Source organism: Emydura macquarii, unplaced genomic scaffold (genome assembly GCF_026122565.2).
Source record: "Emydura macquarii macquarii isolate MOO-44397 ecotype Brisbane River unplaced genomic scaffold, CSIRO-AGI_Emac_v2 contig_1045, whole genome shotgun sequence".
In the NCBI taxonomy this organism is placed as follows: domain Eukaryota; kingdom Metazoa; phylum Chordata; order Testudines; family Chelidae; genus Emydura; species Emydura macquarii.
In genome coordinates, this window is record NW_027131182.1 from 12676606 (window position 1) to 12704462 (window position 27857).

The 27857-nt window shown below is 41.9% G+C and overlaps 2 protein-coding genes across 5 annotated transcripts in view; both read left to right on the top strand.

Moving 5' to 3' along the window:
- The window catches only part of RAI14 (retinoic acid induced 14), a 126093-nt gene extending 123983 nt beyond the window's left edge, over positions 1–2110 (top strand). For all 4 annotated transcript variants that reach the window (XM_067545495.1, XM_067545494.1, XM_067545497.1 and 1 more), the window contains one exon: positions 26–2110. In XM_067545495.1, the coding sequence (XP_067401596.1) occupies positions 26–103 (78 nt within the window). In that variant the 3' untranslated portion in view covers positions 104–2110. The remainder of the gene's footprint in view (positions 1–25) is intronic.
- Positions 2111–7587: 5477 nt separating this feature from the next.
- Positions 7588–27677, top strand: TTC23L (tetratricopeptide repeat domain 23 like). The gene is made up of 11 exons (XM_067545665.1): positions 7588–7698; positions 8144–8333; positions 10274–10397; positions 16175–16334; positions 17517–17642; positions 17885–18062; positions 20472–20580; positions 21371–21498; positions 23763–23912; positions 24836–24918; positions 27543–27677. The coding sequence occupies exons 1-11, from the start codon at positions 7634–7636 to the stop codon at positions 27580–27582; spliced, it is 1353 nt and encodes a 450-aa protein (XP_067401766.1). The 5' UTR covers positions 7588–7633; the 3' UTR covers positions 27583–27677.
- Positions 27678–27857: the final 180 nt, after the last annotated feature.

The following is a 27857-nucleotide window of genomic DNA, read 5'->3' on the forward strand; positions in this document are numbered from 1 at the left end:
ACTTATTTTCCCCCCATTTTTCTAGGGTCAAATGGATGAAGATGTCCAGAAAGTGCTTAAACAGATTTTAACAATGTGCAAAAGCCAATCACAAAAAAAGTGAAACAAACTGTTTGTATTGATTCCTGCCGTGCTGCCATGGTGTTTATCTAGACTCACCTTAACACAAGATTTAAAATTGGCAACCTGTTGCTTTTTTTTTTTTTTAGTGAGCTGGATTTGTCTCTGCCACTCTTCCCACTCATCATATGTACTGTGACCTAATGCATCCGCACATCTTCTCCCTTCTCACAGTTTTCAGAGTACTGTTTTCATACCCAAAATGCAGGTATTTTTCAGAGTTGTTACTTTGGCCACCCAAGATGTAAAGTGTGGTCCACAATGTTGTAATGTGCTTCACAGCTTCCCTCTTCAATATGGAGATGTTTTCAGTGAAGGCTACAGATCCCAGCTTGCAGTTGTTCCATATGGACATGAATAGTCACACCCCCTGCGTAAACATGAAGTTCTCCATTCTGAGTCCTGCTCCTTGATGTTGAAGAGGAGGTGGGGTGATCTAGTCTGCTCCATGTTTTGGCCCTTGGGCTCCTTGCCTCTTGCCAGATGTAACCTTTGGTTGGCTAAAGTTCATTCACCCACGTAGTAATGAACAAAGGCAGATATTTGTGTGGAATTTTGCTTAGTGAGCCAGAACATCGAGCAACTAAACTTATCTGTAATTTGTTTTATATTTAACAAGATTAACATGGATTGCAAGTTACCATGCCCACTGTACAATAAGTATGTAAAATCTGTGCTATACATCTTCATTAATTGAATTGTCTCAATATTGGACATAATAGTTTATACCCTAAACAAAACTAATCCAGAATGTAAAACCATAAATAAGTTAAACCTCAAAAGTTCTGTACAAAGCAACCCTTTTCAATAGGTCAAACTGTCTATGCAAATATTCACACTGGTGTTGGCCATGGAGCTCAGGAAAAAATAGAACATATGCTTCGAACAAGGGATTCTAGTGAACACAGGATGTTTACAGTGAGTGTCAATACCTCACAGTTCCTAACCTCACTTTTGTACAGATCTTCTCTTTAATATATTTTTATTGGCCCTCTAAGGAAATTTTTTTGTAACTAAACCATTTTGCTACATGAAGTTTGCATTAAACTATATTAACAAATATTTTAGGTAACCATGTTTAAGGCTCTTTTTTTTACCCGAAGTATTCAACTAGACTAGACTAAAGTATAGTGAAGTATTCTCAGCTCAGAAAACCTGTATAAAATAATCAATCTGTCTGCGTATCCAAGAGCACTAAAGTGTAAATGACAATTCATCCTGCTATTTCACCAAATGCAGGAATACATGATACATTTATGCAGTTATCTAGCAATCATTTCTGCAAGTTTCTTGGGCAAGAGAGGGCATCATTGAAGCCTTTTTCTGTTTTTAAGAATTGAAAGTAGACTTGGAAATGCCTCACGCAGTATAATGACAGCGTATAGTAGAGAACTACGGAAGAGTATTTCTAAGAACACACTGCATGTAAGGGATAAAACCATTCTAGCTTGCAGTTTCACTTATGGCATTTGTTTTATTCCTATTGATGAAAATATTTCCAGAGCTATATAATCTATGAAGTTTATAGACTCCTAATTTGACGGAATGTATAGTGCCTCAGGCTTACTGGTTACATAGTGCACTTACATCAAATAATTCCTAACAATGACAAAGCTCAAGTGGACTAAAAACTTTGCATCAGTTAGACCTTCCTGTTACTTTTCTTAGGTTGTTTAACTAATGCCTGTTAATTTTGGACAGTATTTTATAGTTAGACAATTTGGAAAATACTCCAAAGAAATGTGAAAGGACTTTTTTTTCTGCAGCACTTAAAAATTTCAAGCATGCAAATCTGCAAATTTTAAAACTTGATGAACCGTTTTGTAGGTTGCTGTTCAGATTTAGTCTTCTACCTTGTTTTGTTATGCATATTTATTACAATTATCTTTGTGAAATATTGAAAATTATACACTATTGCATAGCCTTTGTCCTTGTATGTAATTTACAAAATGTTTCCTTATGCAGCAAATAAACTATTTCCATTTTTTCATCTTTGCTCTTTTTGTGCATTCAGCTAGTTGTTTGTACTGTATTATGCGATAGTACATGTTTCAGTCATATTAAACAATATAATACTGTGGTTACATAACTGTCAAACATGTAAGTAGTTAAGCTTCTACTAGCTGATTGATAAGGTTAAAGCTGTTTCTAAAACAGATATCCCCCTAGAAAAATGAATTGAAGAAAAGAATGTAAGTCAATTAGTCAAGACGCATTTATTTTAATATCATCAGGCAGCCATCCAATGCTCTGCCTATACAATCAGTATAACTACTGTGACCCAATGTAACAAATTAATACCATCCCAGATCCCTCAAAACTAAAGCACTGCAATTGCCCACTCATCCCAGTGTATACACACACACAGCCAGGTGATCTGTGTCCAACTGCATCTCTCCTTTTCAACACAGGCCACTTCCTTAGTGAAGACCCACTTATCTCCCGTCAACTTACTAACGTTCACTTATTGCTGTGTCTTCACTGCTGTGTCTACAGGAAATGCCCTCCGGTCGATGCAGCATCACTCTTTTTGGGGGAGGGGATGGATTTACTGCGTCATCCGGAGAGCACTTCCGGGATCGACTGTGTTTGTCTCCACTGCCTGCTCAATTGAGCCCGCTGCGTCGATCTATGGAGCCCAACACAACGGAATAAGTGTAGACATACCCCACGTATACTTCAGAGGGAATGAATGGAACATTCATCCAGTCATCCAGTCCCAGCTTCTGGCAGGTGGCGATCTAGGGACATTTGGAGCATGGGGTTGTGTCCCTGACCATCTTGGCTAATAGCCATTGATAGATAAATTCATGGATGATAGACCTAATTCTTTTTTGAACCTAGTTATACTTTTGGCCTTCACAACATCCCACGGCAACACGTTCTGCAGGTCGACTGTGCATTGTGTTTAGATGTACTTCCTTATGTTTGTTTTAAACCTGCTGCCTATTAATTTTGTTGGGTGAGTTATGTGAAGAGGTAAATAACACATTATTCACTTTCTCCACACCATTCATGATTTTATAGACCTCAGTTATCTCACCCTTAGTCATCTCTTTTCTAAGTTGAACAGTCCCTGTCTCTCTTAATCTCTCCTCTTATGGAAGCTGTCCTGATCATCTTTGTTGCCCCTCTCTGCACCTCTTCCAATTCTAATACATCTTTTTTGAGGTGGAGTGACCAGACCTGCATGCAGTATTCAAGGTGTGGATGTACCATGGATTTAGAAAGTGACATTTTGCCTCTAACTGCTCTACTCTGCTGTTTAGCCCTGGTAGCATTCCTTCCTCAGAAACATATAACAAGGATATTTGAAATCCCCCATTATTATTGTGTTTTCTGCCTTTTGTAACTTTTCTAATCCCCTGAACATTTCACAGTCACTATTATCATCCTGGGCTGGTGGTAGGGTGTATATTTCTACTCCTACTCTTATTGTTCAAGCATGGAATTTCTCTCCATTGAGAGTCGATGGTACAGTTTGATTCATTTACAGTATTTGACTAGGCTTTCTTTCACATATAGTGCTACTCCCCCACCAGCACGATCTATTCTGTCATTCCTATATATTTTGAACCCTTTGATTTTCCTTTGATTTTCCTTATTCCACCAAGTTTCCTCAATGCCTATTTATATCAATATCCTCATTTAATGCCAGGCACTCATGTTCACCAATCTTAATATTTAGACTTCTAGCATTTATATAAGCACTTGTACATTTTGTCAATATTCAGTTGCTTGCCTCCATGTATTATGTTTAAATGGGACTCGCTTACATTTGACTATCCCTCACTAGCTCCTACCTGTACTTTACCAACTTCTGTCCTATTCTGTTTACTAGAATATAGAGTTTCCCCTTTAATAAATTCATCCCTAAAAGATGTTTCCTCCTGAACCAGGTGCTCCTCTGCACCTGTCGCCTTTACCCAGCCCTTAGTTAAAAAGGTTGTGGAGGATTTTTAAATTTTACATGCCAAGAGTCTGGGTCCATTTTGGTTTAGGTGGAGCCCCTCCTTTTCCAAAAGATTGCCCAGGTCTTAATAAACCTAAAACCCTCCTCCCTACGCTATTGTTTCATCCACGTATTGAGACCCTGCAGTTCTTCCTGTCTTTCTGGCCCTGGATGTCATACTGGAAGCATTTCAGAGAATGCTACCCTGAAGGTCCTGCACTTTAATCTCACCTAGCAGCCTAAATTTGGCCTCCAGGACCTCTCTCCTACCTTATGCTATGTCATTGGTACCTGCACGTATCATAGCCACTGGCTCCTCTCCAGCACTGCAGATAAGTCTGTCTCGATGTCTTGTGAGGTCTGCAATCTTTGCTCCCTGCAAGCAAATTTACCATGCTGTTCCTCCTGTCACCATAAACCCAATTATCTATTTTTAATTGAATTCCCCATTACTATTACCTGGCTCTGCCTAGTAACTGAGGTTCCCTTCCTGAGAAGGAGCATCCTCAATTTGAGAGGATGCCATGAAATCATCTGGAAAGAAGGTCCCATCTATGGGAATGTTTCCTTTCCGGTCTGATGTTCTCCTTTCCCAAGACTTTCATTCTCAGCAGCAGAGGCTGCCAGACTGGGTGTGGGACCTCTCTACTATGTCCCTGAATGTCTTGTGTATGTACCTCTGTCTCCCTTATCCTCCAGTTCAGCCACTCTGATCTCAAGAGCCCATATTGTCTCTCTGAGAGCCATGAGGTGCTTGCACCATATGCACATATATGCCACCTGCCCACAAGGCAGGTAATCATACATGCTGCATTCAGTGCAATAAACTGGATAGCCCCCACTCTGCTGCTGGACTTCTGCTTGCGTTCTTTGTATTCTTGCGATGGTTTTTTTGCATTGGTGGAGGGGTGAAGTTTACAGTATGTGTGTTAAGTGTATCTGCCTCTCACATTCCCTTGCAAACCTCCCATTTGCTGCTCCTGTTTGCTAGCTCTTCTGGTCCAGACTTAGTAAGCTCTGAACCTAGCCCCGCAGGCCTTTTGGCTCACTGCGCAGCCCCAAGACAGCTCACACTATAATCTTTAATCAGGCAAACACACAATGGACAGACAATCCATCAAAAGATGCATGAGTCTGAGTGTGTTTTTACACATCCAGGGCGTGGCAGAGGCTGATAAACCAGGAATGGCTGCTGGGCAATTGAGTCTGGTAAAACTTGCTCTGAGCTGCAAAAGCAAACTGTCGCCAAGGTTACAGGCTGGGCCCTGCATTCTGTCACCAAGGCGACCGCGTGGGGGCCTGCCCAACTGAAAAGCCTCTGTTGTGGCCTCCCAAGGGTAAAGGAGAGGGAAGGAGCCTGCTAATTTACTTATTGGAAGTGTAACGAATCTGCCCTGGGACTGCCGGAGCCTTTCATGGAGGAAGCAGCAGGCAAAACCAGTCTCTCAGCTGCAATCAGCTCCCAGGCCCTGCTTCAGTGTGGGATAGCGCTTCTCGGCCATCGTCTCCAGGGCAGTGAGCAGGTACCGCCTGGGATCTCTACCTTCTGCTCCTGGGCTGTGCTCCATGAGCCCTGTGCTATCTCTACTTACCTCATGAGAGCAGTGACTATTTATTACCCCTGGCTGGGGGTGGGAGCAGGGAGACAGAGCGGGAAACCCCTTCCCCCCCAACTCTGGGATGAGGTGACCAGCATATCTGAATGTAAAATATGCGGGGGGGTGGGGGGGGGAGAGAATGCACTTGGGGGTTGGGCAGTGCGTGGACACTGAAAGCCAGGGAGCACTGAGGGCTTATTTCTCAGACATGGTTGTGTTCTTTTTTTTTTTTTTTTATGGGCACAGTTTTGTCCCCAAGTAATTACTCCCCTATTTTTGTGCCCACCTACAGTTGCGGGTGCAAGTAACAGGCGTTAGAGGTCAACCCGCTTCGATGCCTGCCTGATATTCGGGTGCCTCCGAGTACTAAGCGTGTATGGCTGCTGCGTATCTCCTAGCCTGGTAGGCAGACCCATGCTAATGCCTCTCGAGCTAGTGTGCTAAAAATAGTAGCGTGGACATTGGGGCCCGGACAACAGGGCGAGCTAACTGTCTAAATACAAGCCTGCCCGGCCCCCTGGGTCCGTAATCAGGTGACTAGCCCCAACCCCTGCCCGTACCACAACATCCACTCTGCTATTTTTAGTGTGATAGTTCGAGCGGCGCTAACACGTGTCTGTCAACCCAGGCTGGGAAGCTTGTGCCCAGCTGCAATGCAGACCTACCCAACAGGGCCTGTAATTCAGGGCTGCGGCAGAGATGTAAGTGCAAAGTGGCTCAACTTCAGTCTCTGTGTGTTTGTTAAATGGCCCTGGCTCCTCCCTTGATAAATAAATCACAGCATTAGACTGATGATTATTTCATTTTGGGGGGGGGCATGCCATACCCTGCATCCCTGTGCTAGGGTGGCAACTCGCAAGCCACTGTTCTCTCTCTCTCCGAGGCTGGCATCAGCAAAAGATTAGGAAACTCTTCACTGGTTACTCTTTATCCCCTCTATCAGCCTGTGACCAGGGGGCTAGAAACTGTGCTACCCAACCCTGACCCCCCCTTCTGTTTATGGGTTTGGAAGTGAAGCCAACAAATAAAACACCAACTTTTCACTTGTTCTTCCTCAGCCCATGTTGTAGCATAGGCCATTGTGGGCCAAAATGCACCCCAGGAAATGGTAAAATGCTGCCTGGAGCAGCCCCAATGCCTTCAGGTCTAACCTAACCACTCTACAGTGCAGGTGAGATTCAACGCCCAGATGACAAGGATATAAAGAAATTCCAGTGTGTTGTATGACAGTTGAGGGTCAACAGTGTACTGAGCCCTGGATGGCTCAGAATATCAACTAAGCAATGGGCTTTCAATTCTATTTTGATTTAGTTACATATCATGTGTGCGCAAACTAAAAACTTCTAGATAGAGTGTGATGCTCATCAGCTGGAAGTACATGTAGGGAGTGTCAACTGCAAAAAAATGGAAAGACAAGCTGTGTACACTTTGGAAATTCTGGCATTTGGGACTGTTCTTCTTAATTTTACTTCCTGATGGCTATTCTCATCTTAATGTGCATAATCTCTCCCCTGAACTGAGATGATACTGTATTATTATTAAATAGACATATCTCTGCTTAAACTTAAGATAGAAGTTCTTTGTGGCAGGAGGCTTGTCTTCTTCTGTTTGTCCTGCACCTAGCACAATGGGGTCCGAAGTACTTTTGCAATACAAATAAAAATATTTATTTACTCTTCATTTGCACTGCAGGAGAATCAGGGCCCCATTGTTCTAAGCACTGTGCAAACATATAATGAAAAGATGAGATGAGAGAACAGGTGAATACAACGAAGTGAAGTATGCGATAACAGTGAGATACTTGATGAGTACATGGAGTGATAACTCCGAGAGAGGAAGGTTAACTGGTCATTGGCTGCTCTGTTCCAGTTTATTTTGTGAAAAAATACCTTTATCATTTATGTTACTTCTGAACAGTTTCAGACATAGTCAGTTTGGACCTCCATAATTTCTTGGTAAGAAGATGATGCAAGATAACCTGATATATATCCCTACAGATTCAAGCTATGGTGCTGTGGAATCACACTTGTAAGTTAGTAAGCTTTTCTTTTTAAAGGGTGATCTTTATTTTTACCATTGTCTGCCCCATTATCTATAATTCTTCACCTTTCTCCCTGTTCCCCCTGTAGTAACCATTCTCTTTGTTTTATTGGGTTATAATTTAAGAGGGAGCTTTCATCACATTGATTATTCTATAATGGTTTTTCCTGTAAATTTATTATACAGCATTTTTCCAAGAAAGCAAAGAAGGGCTTTGTAAATAATCATCTGCCATCAGACACAAAAGTCTTTGTTTTAAAAAAAAATCTTATAACCAAGTTATAAGCTGTTGTCTAATTGTTAAAGGTAACACTACTACTTTGTTTATATTTTTAAGCATTATTCCCAGTTTCATGGTTAAATGCAGTGCAGCAACTAACAGCTGAATCTGAAACAAACATCACCAGTAATACAACCAGTATATTATGATCAGATCCCTAGAAACCAGTACCACTGCCTCTGAACATCTGGATGAGTCAAACAATGAGAGCACAGCAGGAGATAGTGAAGGAGAAGAAAAGAAAGCGAGGAAAAAGGTACTGCCTATGAACTGTGTTCTGGCACCAAATGAGAAATTAGAACACGCACTGAAGATGGCAGAAAAGTTCATTAAAGAAAAAGAGGTAACAGGAATTGGACCTGGTCCTTTTGCATATACTTACTTTTTTAAAATCCTGTGTTTGTTCATTTCTGCTTGAAACGCCTCAGCATTATCACCAACAGTATGAGATTGGAAGCAATGAGGTTTTGTGTTATTTGGAAAAGTGCCAGATTGACAGTACTGAGAATTGAAATTCTATAATTATTTATCAGTATAAAAGGCTGGCTGGTTTCATGTGGTTAAAGCACTGGATTGGGACTCAGGAGATCTGGGGTCAATTCCCAGAGCTGCCTCAGAGTCTTTGTGATCTTGGGAAAGTCACTTAATCTCTCTGTGCCTCATTGCCCTGTCAGTGAAGTGGGAATAATAATACTGCCTTTGTCCATCTTGTCTATTTAGATTATAAACTCTTTGGGGTAGCGATTGTCTTGTGTTCGTACAGTACCTAACACAATGCAGCCTTGGTGTCAGTTGCAATCTCTAAAGTCTAGATCCTCAAAGGTACTTAGGCCTGAAATCAATCAGTGTTAGGTGCTACTGTAATACAAATAATACACAAATGAATACCACTAGCAGCTAACTATGACTATGTTTCCGGAATAGGCACTCTGTCTAGTAGGAAGTGGATTGAATGATTTGCTGATTTCATCTAGGCCACCTATGAGTAAGTCATGGGATGGTAATGACTTTGGTAATGACTACTGATTAAAGCCAATGATCATGAGGTCAGAGGTTCTCTCCCACTTACAAATCCTGTGTCATCCAGCCCCCAGTGAAGAAGGTTATTTCTTCTGTAAGTGAAGCATCTCAAAGCCATGTTTAATAGATCACAAGGTCCCCCCGCATAATTTTTAAATGTTCCATACAAAAGGGTAGCAGTTTGCTGGTCAGCTGTTGCATTTTTTTTCTTTTAGTGTAGTAAAGCTGATGTTTCGATCATCATCTTTTTCCCAAGTAGGGGCTTTCTGTTGTAGGCAGCAGCCAAGTCATTCAGTTCCTAGCAGGAAAGATTCAGAGAATTAGCAAACATCTTTGGGAACCCAAAAATAGCTGTTGATCCTAATAATGGCAGTGGTGGGATATTAGTCATCATCATGATGTTTCTGATAATAACTCTTTCTCAACAACTCTGGGATATTAATAGTCACATGGTATTTGCAATCTTGAAAAGTCTTTTTAGCCTGCTGCTGAGGCTCCTTCTCTCCTTGTGCAAAGATCTCCTAATCAGCTCCCTCCCATTGCAGCTCCTCCACACACCCATTCCTTATTCAGAGACCTCCACTCTGTCTCCAGTAAAAGGAATTCCTCTACTCACTCCCTCTTATCCCGTGATCCTTTCCCAGGGAGTCCCCCATCTGCTTCCTCCTGCCCCCACCTTCTCCAGTCTCTGTGCAGACAGCCACTGGCAAAGCTTCGGTGACTACAAATATTCATGTTTGTCCCGTGAATAGTCTCAGAAACAGCTCTGTTAAAGGTTCTAGCTAGGGCCTGTGCTGCATCTCCTGTCAGAAGCGGTGCAGCCCAGGTGGAGGAAGTGGACAGAGTTTATGCCACCTTTTTGCTCTGGGTGCTGCAGGGGCTAAAATGGCTCTTGTGTAAAGTAGTACAGCCCTTGGGGATACTCTAATTTAGAGCAGCCTGGCCTAGAATCCCAGTGGCTCTGAGTGCTAGGCCCATGCTCTCTCCTGTCCTCAGCCCCCACCTTTCCCTTTAATATGGGTAATAGAGGGCTACTTATGTCAACCCGATGCTGGGGAAATTCTCCCTCACCTGTTACTGTTCTGGAGGTGGGGCCAAATCTGGCCCTACAATCACAAAAAAAGATTAACTTAGCTGTGATATTTTAGAAACAAATGCACAGAGGATGCCTGGCTTTATTCTAATCAATATGTAGGCACAACTTGAAAAAATTCTGGGGGCTGGATGGACCATTAAAATAATTTCTACTCTGTTGTTCTTCAGGTGTATAAAGCCAACAGGGAACTTATTAGATGTGTGGCTCTTACTAGAATTATCTATGGAGATGGTCACTGGCAACTAGGACAGGCATTCGCCAACCTGGCTTACAGTTATCTAATACTTCGAGGTAAGTATCTAATTTCAATTACCCCACATCAACAAGTTGGAAGATAGTGAAACTGGCTTCGCTATTTTGATCCTGCTTATATTTATGCATGTCCCCTAATGGGAATGATGGATGAGTAAAGTTATTTACATGCATATGTGTTTGCAGGATTGTTCCATGAGTAATCAATCAAAGCACATGTTATGGCAGGCGTCACCGGATGGTGATGTTACACAAAATCTTACCAGTTCTTCTTTTTTAGTGTGTAAGCAAGTGTTTAGTCTATGAAGAAATATAGTGGAGTTAGTTTTGTTATGAACTTGGCCTTGGAGAGCACAGTTTGTGTTCTGCCTTATTTTCTATATTTAGAAAAAATTCTGGAGACAAAGTAACAAAGAATGCGTCTGGGTCTTTTGGAAGAAGAGATTGCCTGGGTGCTGTCTGTAGCTTCCTCTTTTCCAGGACTGGTATATGTGTGTAATAAAGCAAATTACACCTAGGATACAATCTGCATCACTGTTTTCTCCTCCATTGGCAAGCTGACCCCGGCCCCAGACATCTGCTACTACCAGACAGAGGGGTAATGCTGGTGTCAGAAGTGGAATGGTGGTTTCAGAAGAAGGGTTAACACACATTTTTATATCAGAGTTCATAATAGTTCATTTTTTCCCAACACTAGAGATCGATGAGTTAAATTCATCTCTGGTGTAAATTTATTGGAGCCAATGATTACTGCAGCCAAAACTGAGTCAATGGTTTCACATGTTCACATGTGAAAGCAGAATTTGGCTAAGGACTGATGGTTAGCAAGAGAGCTGTCCATTCATATCTGTGTCTTATGATTGGGTACAGCATACTCATTACATAAATCAATTCCTCTTTATGGATGCAGAGCTTGCCAAGCCAATTTGCAGCAGCTTCATCAGTGCAGTGCAGAGACCCCGGACCATCATCAAATCTGGTCAGAGGGCAGTCATCAGTGATTTGTGACACTGTCTGAATTTGGCTGCAGCCACCTGTGGGATCCTCTCGTCGGCTTGAGGTGTGAAGGCTGCTTGCACGTGGACCCTGGCCCATTCAAAATCAGTTCAGAAGGGCCCATGAGCAATGTGGCAAACGAAAGCCAGTTACATGCATGTCAGTTATAAGAGACTGATTTCTGATGTCAGCTGCAGACCATCTTCACACCACACCAACGTCACGGAGAAATCTGGGCAGGGCAAGTGGGCCCACAATGGGTGCCTCAATGACAAGCATGCTCTATGGGTGGTCACAGAGGTCTGTGTATAGTGGCAGGCTCAGACTTGCCCGGATCTTCTCAATCATTCTGGCTATAGCATCCTCATGACGTTTGTGTGGAGGAGTGATGTTGCTTAACATAGGGAGCCAGGGTACTGATGTGGGTTGAATTATCCCAGTCTTCATGTGGTTGAGTGTAGTTGTGCATCAACCAACTTGACATGAGACAATGGAGCCAGACTGGAGCACAGTATTCTGCTGCTGAGTAATAGAGGGTTAAACCAGATGATTGGAGAGTTTGAGCATTTGCTCTCCATGAAGTGCTGGCCAGTTTGCTTGGAAGTCCTCACCTTGGCCGCAGTTTTCCTCAGGTAGTTAACATATATACGACATCTATCTAGGGTTGCTCTGAGGTAGACAGTGGGATTCGTGTTTCAAGCAATGTCCATTGACACAAATATTCAGTTCTTGGTCTGCTCTGCCATTGTAAAGATGGAACACAATCAAAACTGTCTTAGTCACACTTGTGGTAAATGCCACCAAGGACAGTATTCTCTCATCTTAATCAAATCAGCATTTTAGGTGTCTTCTAGTTCTTGGAATGACTATGCTTGAACGTCTAAGCAAATGTCATCTGTGTATGTGAAATTGCAGGACGGGGGCTGTGGAAAGTCATTGTGTGGAGGTTGAAAAGCATTGGTACCAGCAAAGAGCCTTGGGATAGACCATTGGTTTGTCTTTTCCATGCACTAACTTGGATTCCTATGTGCACTCAGAAACATCTGTTGCAGAAGAGAAGGTCAATAACATTGACTACCCATGCTGGGCATGCTCCTGATAATTTGACTAAGAGCCCTATGTGCCAGACAGTGTCATATGCTGCCGTCAGGTCCAGAAATATGGCTTCCATCTTTAGGTTTGTCTGAAAATTGTTTTCAATGAATGTTGTCAAAGCTAGCACTTGATCACAGGTGCTCCAACCACTCCAAAAGCCTGCTTGCTCAACGCGGAGTATTGACTCCACTTCTGGGAAGATGCGCTGAAGAATGAGACACTCCAGCACCTTGAATGGCACAGACAACAGAGGTATCAGTTGATAGCTTGCAACGTTATATGGCTCTTTCCCCAGTTTCAAGAAAGCAACGATTTCTGACATTCACCAGGTCTTCAGAAGTTGCTCTTCATTGACCTCTCGTGTGAAGAGCTGCGCCAGCCACTGGGGAGCACAAGTCCCAAAGTGCTTCAAGAAGTCTGGCGATATGTTGTCATAGTCAGCAGCCAGGCTGCTCCTAATATCACTCAGAATTTTGTCTAACTAGGTGGCTGCAAGCAGCTCTGTGTTGCCAAGTGGTGTTTCTCTAATGGAACTGACACCATTTGTCCTAGGCTTGTTGTCCGCCATGCATTTAATTTGGGGCCTTTGACACATTCAGCAGATGGCTCACAGCTTAGTTTGGCATGACAATTGGTCAGCTTCCAGCTGGTGGTTGCTGAGCTGCACCGAGACAACAAATCGAATTCCAGAACTTCCGGCTTGAGTGAGTGGCGTCTAGATTCCAAGGTGTCCCTTCCCATTGTGCCCCATCCACCAACATCCATTGACTTGGTGTAGGTGATCAGCAACATCCAGATCATCAGAGGACTCACACTTACTGAGAAGTTTAGCACATTCAGCATCAAGGCACAGTGTATAGACTGGATGGATGGTGGCTGCTAAATAGGGATGTGCAAGTGACATTGAAGATGGCTCCTCAGAATCAACTGAAAGTTTCACTATTAGTGGAACAGAAACCTACTGTGTTAGCAGGACAGAGACTGAGTTTCAAAGCCAGGTTTGAGAGTTAATTTCAACTCTGTGGTAGGAAATGTCATAATGATGGGCTCCTTCACCTTCCAGAGGAAAAACTGAAATCATGTTGTGTCCACATGGTGTGTCTTCTTGTCTACTCCATGAGCGGGCCATGAGCACTGATAGCAATGATTACAAACAAAGGGGAATAGAAAAACGGACACAATAATTTTAAAAATGGAAATGGGGTTACATTCCTCATTTCATAATTTCACCTTTCAGCGTTAACAATGAAATAAAAGAGAAAATGTTCCATGTTCCATAATGCTCATTGAGTTGCAAACCTAAAACACAGTTCCTAATAGGAATTACATGGATTTAAGTAACTGTCTAACTCAACTTATTTTTCTACTTACTCTGTTACAAAAATGTTTGATTTATAAGATAAATTTTCAACTTTTTAAATGCATATCAGACTAAAAATCCAGCTTCTGTAAAAACCTCAGCAAATTTCAGCCAATGCTTTCGTGTTTTTGTATGCATTCCTGGATTGCATCAAGATATTTCTGCCTGGGGAATGGAATTACATAGACATGTATGTTAAGAATGAGCAGAATAACTGCATAGAAATTTGCTAACTGGAGTAGTGCTGCCATCTACCTTTAGTTTGAATTAAAAAAAAAAATGAACCAATGTAGTGCTTGGGTACAGATCTCTAAGGGACAGACAGCATTAATATGCTCGAGGTGCTATGGATGTTTAGAAATACAAGAAATATTGCTTGTATCAAAAGTGTGTAAATTCCTTCATTTTCATAATCACAGAATCCTAAATGTACAGGGACAATTTCAGAGAATTAGATCTCCTTGCAGTCAGACAGATCTCCTTATGTATTTGCTTTACTGATGTCAGAAGGGATATAACTCTCATGCCAGGGAGATGGAAGACAGTGTAAGTTAAAGTAGTAAATAAATGTGGACAGTCCACTGAAACCTCTGTTCAATGTGCAATGTTTGTCAAAAAAGGAAACAAAATGTATTAAGAATGGGATAGAAAACAATATTAAATTGTAATGCCAATTATATCTAAAATATGCTATAGCTCAAACAGGAGATAGACTTGATACAGAAATTATTGGGTGAGATTCGTTGGTCTATGAATCTATAATGCCACTATTATGTATATCAATGGTATGCCCTCACGTGGAATACTATGTTCAGTATTGGTCACCCCATTTAAAAAAGGAGATAACAGAAATAGAAGTGGTTCCTTCTCATAAAACAAAAACAAGGGGACATTTAATGAAATTGAAAGACAACAAATTTTAAACTGATGCAAGAAAACACTTTTTACATAACACAATTAACCTGGGGTATTCACTGCCACCCGATATCACCGAATGCAAGTGTTTAGTGGGGCTCAAAAAAGGATTAGACATTTATATGGATAATGAGAATGTCCACAGTTGTATTACTGTTAACTTTTAAAATCATAGTTGTACAGTCATAAGCCAGCCACTAATTGATGAAGGTTAGGAAGAAACTTCTCTTATATCCAAGTTATTCCATAATAGTTTACTTTAGAGGTTTTCATCTTTCTCTAAAGCAGCTGGTATGGTCATCGATGAACCACTGGTCTGGCCCAGGATAGCAGTTCTTCTATTTCTGTGTGCCTATGCTTTGCCAGTATGAGGCACTATGGCCCAGATTTTTAAAGGTATTTAGGTATTGCTGTGTTCAGCATTTCAATGCTTAACTGATTTAGGCACCTAGATCTCATTTTCAAAAGGGATTTAGGAGCCAATGCTTTTGAAAATGAGTTTTGGCTCCTAAATCAATTACTTGTTGCAACACTGAGCACAGCAACGCCTAAATACCTTTAAAAATTTGGGCCTATATGCACTCACCATAGAGATAATAATAAGAAAATTCTTTGAAGAATTAGGGGGAAAATATTTTGCAATGGATCGGTTTTATCCTGGTTACTCTCCTTTGCTGGTGGTGAAAAAGAAGTTATGTGGAAAGAGAAAACTGGTGGCAAAGATGCCTGAAATGGGGATATGGCCAACTGTTTCCAGCTCAGCTGAGGATTTGCTTTTGGGTATATTGATACATTTTCCCAGACTAGAATATGGCACCTAGGAACCACAGTCCCACAGCGATGGAATCTGGTTAAACATTCAGCTATATGCAAATACTATACTCAAAACTGCTTTACTTTCCTGGCTGCTACATGATTTTATATATAATAATCAGTTATCTTCTGCCTAAAGGTCCTCCACCCATCCCAAGGGTGAGGGAAGGTGGGGGCGTGCTGTACTGGAGGTTGGGACATATTGTATGGTGGGTGGGAAGAGGGATGCATTAGGAGTAATAGTAAAACAGATGCTTACTCCCCTAAAACGTGTTTCACCTGGGGAATGTCCAAGCTGTGACTTTGCCGTGTCCCTTCAAATGCTGATTTTCCCTACATGTAACATTTTCATCTGCATAATTGTTCTGAAGGACATTGATTCTATCTCAGTTAAATAGCTTTAAGGGATTATTCTCCCCCTGAAATTCTCCTAATTGTTTTCTTATACATCTGGTGTGAAATCCTGGCCCCAAGAAAATCAATGGCACAACTCCCTTTTGACTTTTGTTGAGCTAGGATTTCACCCTTGGTATCTATATTGAATCTTTTCACAGAATCGTGTAGTTCAGGTCTTATTTTCAGTTTGAAGTTGCCGTGGTGGTTTTTGTTAGCAAGCTCATTCATTGTCTTCTCCTAGGTCTTCCTGCACAGGCCATAGAGCATGCTGAATCAGCCAAACATATCATGCTGACTGGGATTTGTACTCCTCCAGCAACTCCAGAAGACAAAAGAGAAAGATTAGGAACTCTGGTGACCATTTACTATACCTTGGGTGTAGCACATCTGATACAGAACAAATATCCTTACATTTGACATTAGTACTTTATTATTAAAATGCCTACTACAGAATGTTTATTACATATATAAAAATCATTAGCACTTATTATATAGTGCTTTTCCTCTTCTGAGTGCTCAGTACAATAACTAACTAATCAAGTGGCACAACGTACTTGTGAGATAGGTGGGCAAGTGTTCTTATTACAAATGGAGAAATCAAGGCCATAGAGGTTAAATGGATTTTTCCAAGACTACAGAGGGAGTTGATGTCAGACTTGGAACTAGAAATAAGGCACACATTTTTAACAGCCAGGGTGATTAACCATTGGAATAAACTCCCACAAGAGGTGGTGAGTTCTCCATTATTTAAAGTCTTCTAGTTGCAAGTGGATGTCTTTCTGAAAGATAGGTTTTAGTGAAACACAAGTTATTGGGCTCCATACAGGACTAACGATGAAATTCTGTGTCCTCTTTTGTACAGAGGGTCATACTAAATGGTTTAATGGTCCCTTCTGACCTTAAAAATCTATGAAAAGTGGCTCCCAGTTCTGCAACTCCACTACACACTTTACCCACCAATCTTATTTTGCTGTTACATATTCGAGCTGTGCACAGACCCTGATATTTTTATTTCTTTTTGGAGCTTTGTTCCAGAAAGTGATATAAATTGGGATTTCTATAATGGAGTTTCTACAATGGTGAAATTTCACTGGAAGGCTCCACCAAGCCAAAAATCCTACATGAAGCCCTGATGAAAAGTCAATGCAAAGAATTTTAAACCCTTTCCCTTTCCTGCTTCCCCACCTTTCCTCATTTTCAAGCTCTCCCTAAACTCTGTCATCTTGTCTTTCTCATTCTCTCTTAACTGTAAATGCTTCAGGATGGAATGTGCCAACCCCTGTGTTTTGAAGAATACCATGTACATTTGCAGATCTTTGTAAGCGAAGACAGCAATGGATTTTCATGAATAATGTAATTTACTACATCCTTTAACTGAGAGTTCCCATCCACGCACCAAAGCTATCACCTATAAATGAGCAGCAGCAAACCCAAAGCAATATGCTTCAAAACTGTATTGCAAAGACAGTTCTGGAAGCTAGCACCTGCACAAATTGTTCTTTTCTGGTTAGTTTGTGCCTACATGGTTTTGTTTGTTTAGTCTACTAGCATGTATTTTTGGTGGTTTTCCTTGACTGTCCCACTGACAAAGAATCCTATCTCAGTCTGCAGAAGGCAGAGAGACACATGGAAGAACTGCAAGAACTGGATGGGAGAGAGATCGTGGGATTAAAAATATCTCAGAAAGATTTAGTCATTGCATTGGGCAGGTAAACACAAAAAACTAAGTGAAAGTCATATGTGTGAGCAGGTGCTAGGGCTTTTATGTAAACGGTATATAACTATTCCTTTTGTAACAGAAAATGGATTACTACAAGGGTAAAAAATTTCACTGGGAGTTTTGTGTGTGCAAGGAAAACAAGAGGAGGACCTCTGAGTCAGTTTCATGCATCCACTGATATGCACAATAATATTTTTACTAGAGAACTTAACTTTTCCCACTCTCTTTCAGGACATGTTTGCAGCAAAATAAGTTGGGCTCTGCTACGGGTTATTTTGAAAAAGCCGTTGATGCTGTAATTTCAGCTGAAGGAGATATGGCTCCAGAACTGATCAATCTTTATCAGAAAATTGCTCAAAGTGAGCAACTGAAGAAAAACCATGAAAGAGCCATAAGATATTTATTACAGGTAGGAAATCTCATAAATCCTACTAGAGCAGCAGGACTAAATAAAACTCACAATTATTAGTTGCTATTGTTGAAGTTAACTCATTTGTTTTCTATTAACTTTAGCAAGGATCTGCTGAAGAATCTAACAAGAAACATAGTCAATGATGTGAACACAGTATCCATTTAGGGAACCATCATAGCCACCTTTGCCCTAACAATTGACATCTAGAACCAAATACATGGGTGACATAAGCAGGCAAGATTTCATTGACATCAGTGGAGTATACCCACTTACCTCAATTCCAATTTTACCCCCATCTTCCTCATTAAATTCCTGTCCAAGTTAGCAAATAATTTGGTTACTGATGAAAAGAGCTTTATTAACATATATAGCTATTGATGTTTAAATGTGTTAGAGAAACTGTTCCTGGAATTTCTTTAGCATTCTACTCTAAAAAATTACTCTCTCAAAATCCCATACATGAATCCTTGTTTGTGTCTCAATTATTTCCTTATCAAACTGTTCTCAGTTTACAATTAAAAAATATTACCTCCAACTGCCACCTCTGTGAACCCAGCTGCAGATCTCTTAGGGCAGCACCCGTAATAAAGATTCTTCATGCCAAATCATGTCCCCAGAGACACTTGTTCAACCTTAGAGCAGTCCGTGGGTTTCTACAGGTGTCACTGATTAGCCCTGTAATTGCTTGCTCAGTAAACAATTCTGGTGATGATGCACAATGACTAGAACCCAGCTTGGTTTCCCATTGCTGTGTGGGCTCTGAAAGATTGAAAGGAATATTTTGTCATAAAGTCAGCACCTGTAATGCTGAATAATCACAGACACCTGGTCTGAGTCAGAAAGGGCAATTTTTCCCCAGTCAGTTTGAGTAGAACTGTATTTTAAATTATCTTCATCATAAGAGACGTTGTTCATTAATCAGAAGTGCTAAGCATTGTTAAGGTCCCCCTCTAGCAGGGTTTGAGCACTTTAGACATCACAGTGATGGGAGCAGCATAAGAACCTGAATAGAACAGAAGATAACATGATTCCTCTGAGAAATCATTGTAGCTCAATTTAAAAATTGCATCCACGGTTGAATTAAAGCTAAAACGAGCCCACCTCCACCGAAGGCCTTTTCCACCTGGCAGACTTTTGTTCCCAGCCGCCAGCCATTCTGGGTAGATCCATTTTCTCCCACTATTTTTCCTAAGTGAGGTATTTTGGCTAGTCTAAGGTTACCCTGCCTGCAAGAAGCGATCAGCTGTGTGTTGCACTGCCATCCGCTGCTCTGCCTCTGGTCCCTGTGAGAAGGGGTGTACAAAATATATAACAGGGAGTCATGGATATAAGGAAAGACCCAAGCATCAGCTCCACAGTGAGGCTGAGGCTATGTCTTCACTGCAGAGTTAACCCGAATTATCTATATTCAAGTTAACTGCTCTTGAGTTAGCCTAGCTCAAGTGAGAACAGCCACACGGGGGGGAAATAAACACTCAATCTGCAGAGAGTGATTGTGTTAGCTGATGACAAGTTGTACTAATTTGAGCTGTAGCCTCTATTCCTTAGTGGGCCAGGCACCTTGAGTTAAAAGCACTAGTACACTAGTGTTAAGCGGTTTTACGTGTGGATGGGACTCAAGTTTGAGGCGACACTCAAATTAACTCTGCAGGGAAGACAAGCCCTGAGAAAGAAAGCGACTCTAGGAATAAGGCAGTTTCCCCTATTCTAATAAAGCTCCTTCTATGCTCTTAGTGACTCTTTCTGTGCTTCTTTACCATTGTCACATGGCAACTTCCTGCAGAATTTTGATTCCTGTTTGTGCAGTCTGGAGACTGAAGACCTTGCCGTAAGCTGCCTGACTGCATCAAGCAAAGGAAAAACAATGGCTGCTTGCTTCAAAATTGTGCTAAACTACTTAACACTGTTTAAATAAACCACCCCCACCTTTACAGATCCAAAGGATAAAAACTAGGAACAGGTCCAAACCAGAGACCCAGATCCAAACACCTGCAGCTCGTATGTGTTTAAAATATAACTCTGGACCTGAATCAGAATTTTAAAATAGCCTCCATTTTTAACGTAGGTGCAAAGCAAAGCTTTGGGTACAAATAGCTGTGACTCCTGGTGGGTTAGAAGCGTCAACTTCTGTCACATAATAAAAAAGAATTATTTATTTAAATATTTGCTCCTTGCGGGAAAGGCGCAACCTCAGAAGAATAGATACTGAGTGCTGGTTCAAACATCGGGAGTTAAACTGCTTAGTTTGGTGGAATTTTTCTGTCCCAGAGTGTTGTCGTTTCTGCACCTGTGGCTAATTCAATAAGGTGTTTTTGTCTATGAAAATACCCACCTTTGTAGACAGTCTACTTACTGTACTTGTATACAATGTTTATTTAGCATAAATAATCTCCATCTCTTTGTTAGGCCCATTCCATTTGTGTGGCTCTGCACAAGAAATGTAGTGTTGAAGCTGCTCAAACAGGGCTATTGCTTGGCAAAGCTTATGCTGCAACTGGAGAACAGCAGCATATTGGTAAGTAAGGAAGAAGTTTCCTTTACACAGAGTTGTGATTCTTCTAGGGCCTAAAAGAATGCTGTAACACAGATGAGCCAGAGGATTCTAAAAATGCATGCAGCCTATTTAGGAATATACACGCTAGTAAAAGTGAGCTGACATATGGAATATTCAACACCTTAAATTGTGGGATAATTGCCTAGAACCAGCACTTCACTGCATCTGCAGTAGGACAAGTTCTGCCTTCGGTTTACACATGTAAGACCCATTGAAGCCAATGGAGGTTGAAACAAGTGTAACAAAGCAGAATCTGGACCATTGCATGTAACAGAAGATGAAGTTTCTAGGCAATAGCACCTGGTAATTCAGGTGTTTAATATTCCCTGAATTGGTGGATATTTTTTTCAGTGTGAATGCCAGGGAAACTGAATTACCCTTACAGGTGACCTCTCCAAGGAAAGGTTGAGGCCCATTGGCAGGGCAGTGTGGTGAAGCTCATACACACACTGTTGTGCTTTGCCTGTTCTGTAGATAAATATGACTTAAGTCTAGCAGGTTGTCACATGCACTATAACTATTTTGTTTAACCTTTTCTTATTAAAATGTCAGACTTCAATGAGGTTGTAAGTAGAGTCAAAATTTAGCCCTTTGCATTTAAGGAAGGTAAAAAGATCTTTTTATATCCACCCGGTTAACTAACTAACTAAAATCCATTATTTTAATACAATTGTTATCTGAACTGGAGATGAGATGTCCTATTCTAAGAGGGGTCCAGTCTGTCAGTAATAATTACTGTGCTTATTTCTAGAGGCAGCTGAAACGTATTTTACAGAGAGTCTGACTGCATATCAGGCAGTATTAGGTGCAGAGGATTCCCTGACTCTTACTGCAGTTGAGGAATTCAGTAAATGGCTTGTACATGTAGGGAAAAAACAGGTAACAACTAACACTAGCTTACAAGCTTACTTGCATGCCTTAGTGTTTGCAACCATCTAGAACGTGCATGTGCCTGTGTTGGAAAAACACACCTCCTTTTATTGCTCTCTGGGGCCCATCAGCTCCACAGGGCTGTTATGGCAGCCAGGGATGAGTGCTTTGCAGGTCTATGCTAACTACCCCTTCTAACCTACCAGAGGAAGGTAGGGTAGCATAGGAGCCACTTCACCAGTGCTCTGCCTACACTGGATCCTTCATTGACTGTAGGGTAACTTTGCAGTGGCAGTATAGCCCAGAATCCATGGGTCTCTGTCATACTGCCAGTGTGGGCGAGGGGGAGCAAAAGAGTGAACAAATGGCCGCGCTGCCTAACATAGAATTTCCATTCAACTTGGCGTAGCCATGTATCCCCTCACTCGCCTGGCAATGTAAAAGTCTTCAGGAGATATGATCCTGCTCCCTGATCAACTCAGTAACAAAACTCCTATTAAATGCAAGAGGAGAAAGTGCGGCCTGCCTATAGTTCTAGATCATCTGATCAGCAATACAGCTAACGGTGCACGTTAGGCATTGCCCAAGCTCTTAGTCAATGTTTACGGCCTTGCCAGGCTGTTTCGACTAGGAGGAGAAGTTGATTAGAAGAGTCAGGTATTTCTTTGTGTACATCCTTTGTACATAAACAGATTTGCACAAAAAGTCTTATTTCCCTGAACACAGTAGGAGAAAACGGCAGTTTCCTTGCTCACCATTTCCATGCCTGCCTTTTCAGTTAGTTCTGTGCCCCAACTTCTGTCTCCCGTCCCTCTGAGGGCCACGCTCACACCTGCTTGTCTCATGGTGTGCTGGCGTTCTCTTGCTTTCACACAGACCCACCAGCTGTAATCAATCAATGCCCCCAACATCTGTATTTGTAATCAGCAGTGGTGTACCGAGGGGGGGGGGGACATGCCCCTGGGTGGTGGCCCCCCACTGACATCCCCAGTGGCATGCTGACCTGGCCCCTCCAGTCCCAGCCTCCCGGCCCCTCTGCCCCCGTACTGGGTGCAAGAAGGGAGCTACGGGGATCCCGGCCGTGCAGGGGCCAGGCAGCCAAAGGCAGGGCTCCAGGGCAGAGCCTCCTCATACACATCCCCCCCTACCGAGCGGCCCCCTCATACTTACATTTGTGCCTCCCCCCGTCAGCAGTAGTGCCCCACTGTGGAGGTGGCAGGTGCGGCGGGGAGCAGGAATGGGGGAGAGCGGGAACAGGCCCACAGATCCCCTCCTCTCCGCAGGGCGCTGCTGCTGACAGGAGTGGGGCACAAATGTAAGCACTGGCCCCTGGACACCCACGATACACCACTGGTAATCAGCCCGAAGGAAAATCCCTCTGCCCATATGGCTTAGCTTCAGCTTGGCCTTGTATGCAACCTAGTGCCTTGGGTGGTGGCTTCAACTGCCTCCAGTTCGTGTACTCCATAAAGGAGCCTGGCACACCTATCAGTTTTAACAAAATCTATGATGATCTACTGCTCACAGACATGCTCGATGGCAGCCATTAACCCTTTCCAGCATAACATTAGGTATACAAGGAGTGAAATCCTGGCCCCACTGAAGTCAATGTGCTGACAGTACAGCCCAGAATCCATGCTATTGACTACTGTTCTAATTCCTCCATAAGCAATATTTGATAGATGGGGGGGGGGGGGGGGGGGTTATGCAGATTTACCCTGTATGTTTTCTTAAAAAGTAAGCAGTCACCCTAAAAGACAGCTCAATGAAAAATAGGAGACTAAAGGTAATATTTTCAGAAGTGCCTAAGTGCTTTTGAAAATTTTACCCTAAGATTATTTTCAAGGTACAGCATCCTTCAATGTTTTTTTGTGGTACAAAATTATATATAATGCAAAATAGTACACACTGATATCATGGGTATGACCCTTCACATGCTTATTGTTGAAATATACTGGACATGTGCTACAATGACTGAACATGGAACACAGGACATTAGGTGTCAAACAACAGATGTTTTGTAGAGACAAGTGGTCACCCTACCAAACGTCTTGGTTTTCTATTTTGTGGAACTGAAACTATCAATTTTAAAGATCAGTGCACAGAAGTATACTCTGCAAGGATTCCTTATCATTAGAAAATGACTGTAGATCCCAAGAAGCATTGGGATTAAACTCCAAATGAGTTAAACATGCAGCAATCAGTCATGTAAAGATGCTGATCTGAAAATGAAGATATTTTTATGTTAAACAATGTTGCATTTTTCGCTGTAGAAGGCCTACAGGCTCCTGAAAGATTCATTAAAGTCCATCATAGACACTTATGGTGATTTTAGCGAGAAGGCAGCTGAAACTTACCATATCATGGGCAGTATCTGCCTAGCAGAGGGAAAGATGAGAGAGGCTTATCAGCTATTCAATAAGGTAATTATAATGACATTGCTAGTTATTTTCTTAGATATACTGCCTCATAGTGTTTGAAAATGTAAATGCACACTAATTTTCTAAACTATAATGCCTTTAGAGATATCAGGATTTATTTCTCTACAGATTCTCAGGAGTGCAATGTGCAGATCCTGTTCATGTTAGTAATGAGACTTACCCACATACACCTGCCATCTATGCCAAGTCCACACAGGGTTTGGGCTCCACAGGCATTTGAAGATCAGCTGAGCAGCAAAATACACACCACACACCCCTGCAGAACTCTTGGATGCTAGACTGGCTAGCAGTTGGGATTTAAAATTGCTGATGAATTGCCATGACAACTGCTACCACACAGTTGGGGTGGGAAAGCAGGCTACAAAACCTGTGCTGTTGTGGGGAGAGGGAACAGCCTCTGAGCAATGGTGGCCTGTAGCCATCTCCCATCTTAAAAGTCCTCCTCCCAACTCAAATGGAATGAATAGAAAGAAGTTCCGTGAATTAAAATATACAGTGATTTCGCTCTCCCCTCAACAGGGGAGAATCTAGCCCCCAGCCAGCCTCTCTGCTTCCGTTTTCCCATCTGTGAAACAGTGGTTAGAAATACTTTTATCCCCAGAGTGTTGTGCAGATTAATTAGTTAGGCTGAGTGCTTTGATGAAAAGGTCCATGTAATGTTGCTACTATTAATATTATATCTGTATATTTAATTCTACAAGACCCAGCCATTTATGCACCTTGGATTCTAGTCCCAATTTTTAAAAATACTCCTCTGACAACACTGAAGGCCTTTCTAGGCAGAACCTCCTGAGTTCCTTTGCTAACATGTAGATAACTAGGCATAATCAGTACTGATGCAACTTGATTGGTTTTGAAGTTGGGTTATACAATGTATCCTTTCTTGTTCATTTTATGCTAAACAGTGTTTGCAGATTCAAATAGCTGTTTATGGGCCACACAACAGGAAACCCAAAGAGATGCAAGAGCTCCTGACCGTGTTAGAGAGGTGATATCATCAGCATTATTATTTATAATGTGATATTGCATCCTTCTTGTTCTTCTTAGCCCTGTCAAGACCCTGTCGCTGCCCCAGGGAGGGTAGCAGCTTGCTAGTAATAAATGCCCATATTCTGCAGCTTGTTTAATATAATGAACAAAATTAAGCAGGGATTTCTGGGAGATGGAGGGTTGGTCTCTGTGGTGCAGATCTGGAGAGGAACAGCCTAGGAGGAGCAGGGGGCAAAATGGCTTTAAGACAACTTTGTGCCATCTGGGGTCTGCGGTGAGGAGGGGGAGAGGGGAGAGCAACAAAATAGCCCTCACCAAAAATTAAAGCTGCCTGTAAACACAACAGGGTTGCCACTGGATTGTACTGTACTCCAGCTTTCCTAGAACATTCAGTGCACTGGTGCTCCCTCTCCCACACACCATATGCTACAGGGCTGCTAATGTTGACACCTCACCCCTTCTGTGCTGTGGGAGTTTACCCCTGGTTCCTGAAAAGTCACTGTACATGGCCACAGTAGTGTAGAGGGGCTGGAGAAGATGCCAGAATCAGCACCTGGATATGTCATGCAATGCAATTAACAATGGCACATGGCAGCTTTTGCCATTGAAGTCCTGGTTCTAATTCAAATCAGGTAGGCAATACCTGACTGTTGTTACCGTCTGATATTTGCTCAGCCAGAACAGGTTTCAAAAATTTAATTAGTAATTTATTCTTACTGAATTCAATGTTCATTCTCCATAAAATCCCCCTCCTAATTAAATGCTGCTGCTGTTCCTTTAGAAGTTAATTTAAGGATTAGGGGTGAGGTCTGCAACTGTGAAACTGAAGCTTTGAACTGTAGAAATTTCCCTTAGAATGATATGTTGTGTATTAACATTTTTTAAGTCTCATTCATTTAACCCCATGCACTGTAAAACGGACTTGCTAAACGTTGTGGTGCAGGAATTACTTACATGTAGAGTACTTTACAAGACAGAATTTAGACAGGTCCTTGCCACAACCAATCTACAATTTAAGCTCGTTGCATACATTGAAAACAAAGAATGGCCTGCAAGAGTGTGAATAGAGAACACTGTAAAGAATCAACAATGAGGGGATGGGCAAAAGAAGTGAGTCTGAAAGAGAGATGTAAACAGAACTAGAGAGTGCTTAGTACACAGGAACCAGAAACATAGGCTCAGTGTGACGCAAGACACACAGTCCTGAGTGGAAAGAAAGGACTAAATGGCCATTAAGGAGAGAGTAATGAGCAAGCAGAGTCTAGCAGGAATACAATACATTGAAAGCTATGTGCTAATAACTATTGTTAGCCAGTACTGAGTAGCCAAACTGTTTCTGTTAGGAGGAGAAATGGATGAGATGAGTCAGATATTTCTTACAGGCAAGCCTGTTTATTTGCAAAGAATGTACACAAAGTCCTGTTTCTCTCAACACCATCGGAATAACAGTAGGCAGCTTCCTTGTTCAGAAATCTAAGCCTGCCTTCTCAATCAGCATTTTGCCCAAAAGAAGTTCATTCCTGGCTTCCTCCCAGGGCCAACTTCACACTGCTTCTCTTGCTGTCTCCCGGCTTTCTCCTCCTGACCAAACCAGGCTTGGTCTACTTACCCTGGTGATTCAGCGGCAGTCGGCAGGAGTTACACAAACTATGCAGAAAATTTGCGCAACTCCTGTCGACTGCTGTGCTTCTCTTCTGTGTGCCATCTTCACTGCACTGCATCACTTGCGGGGGTGGATTAATAGCATCAACTTCTGGATTGACTGAACGGGTCTTCACTAACCGCTCAGTCGATCCAGATAAGTCGAGCTGATGGCGGTGACTTTGCCACCATCAGGGTAGACATAGCCACATGATCTACCAATCAGTGCCTCAGTCCCTGCATTTTCAATCAGTTCCAGGGAAATCCCTCTTATTCTCCCTGATTTAATTCTTACTCAGACCTTCTTCACCTTGGATGGTGGTGTCTATTGTTTTAGTCCATAAGGAGCTTAATTGCTTCTTCCATGTAGCCTAAATAAAAGGTGGTTTGGCATGCCTGACAGCTTTGAGGTCTGTGACTGTCTATACATCAAAAACACAACTTGATGGCAGCCCATTAACCATTCCAGCATAACATTATTATTAGTAAAGTGCCAATAGTGCACTCATTCCTCTGAGGTACAGCAGATAATGCTGTCTCATCCCAGGAATTTACTTTCTAAACAGCATGTGAGACAGACAGAGCAGTTCCCTGTCGCCTTTGGGAAACCTCACAAAAACATTGATTTTCTCAGTTTCTCCAATACTTTACATAGCACCAAAATGTTGTGGTTATCTTATCAAATGATCAACATGTCTTCCTGAACCAGAGGGTGAATCTCAAAAGGTAGATGTTGGGGCACAATTTGGATTAGGCATTTAGTTACTACTGTGATGCTGGTGATGTAAGAATCTAGTTATAAGAATTGTATGCTTATCCATTTGTCTAATCTGAGCAATAAAGTGTCATTTTATAGCAGGTCTGATGACATTCTCCTGTTCATCCAATCATAAAAATTTTCAGGAATATGTAGCTGACAAATAAGAGAATAGGAAAATGCCAAGGTAAAGAAAATGAATAAATTAGTTTCTTCTACTGTAGGTCTCCTGCTATCCATGAAGGAAACAGACTTGTGAAGTAGAAGAGATAGATGCTAAATCATACTGTTGGCAGAAATCCTGGATCCTTAGCAATTGTGACAGCAGATGAAACCAGAAACTAAGTTGGAGGATTAAATGGAGAACTCAAGTACATTCTTCTTCTTATAATCAATTCAACAGAAAGTTCTGTAAATTTTTGCTTTAGTTCAGGAAAAAGCATCAACCTTCCAGGTCAACTTTCCCCTCCTATTCTCTCTTCATTTTTTTCTTACTATATTTTTAAGACCTGGGTTTAATGGCAGCATATCAGATATTT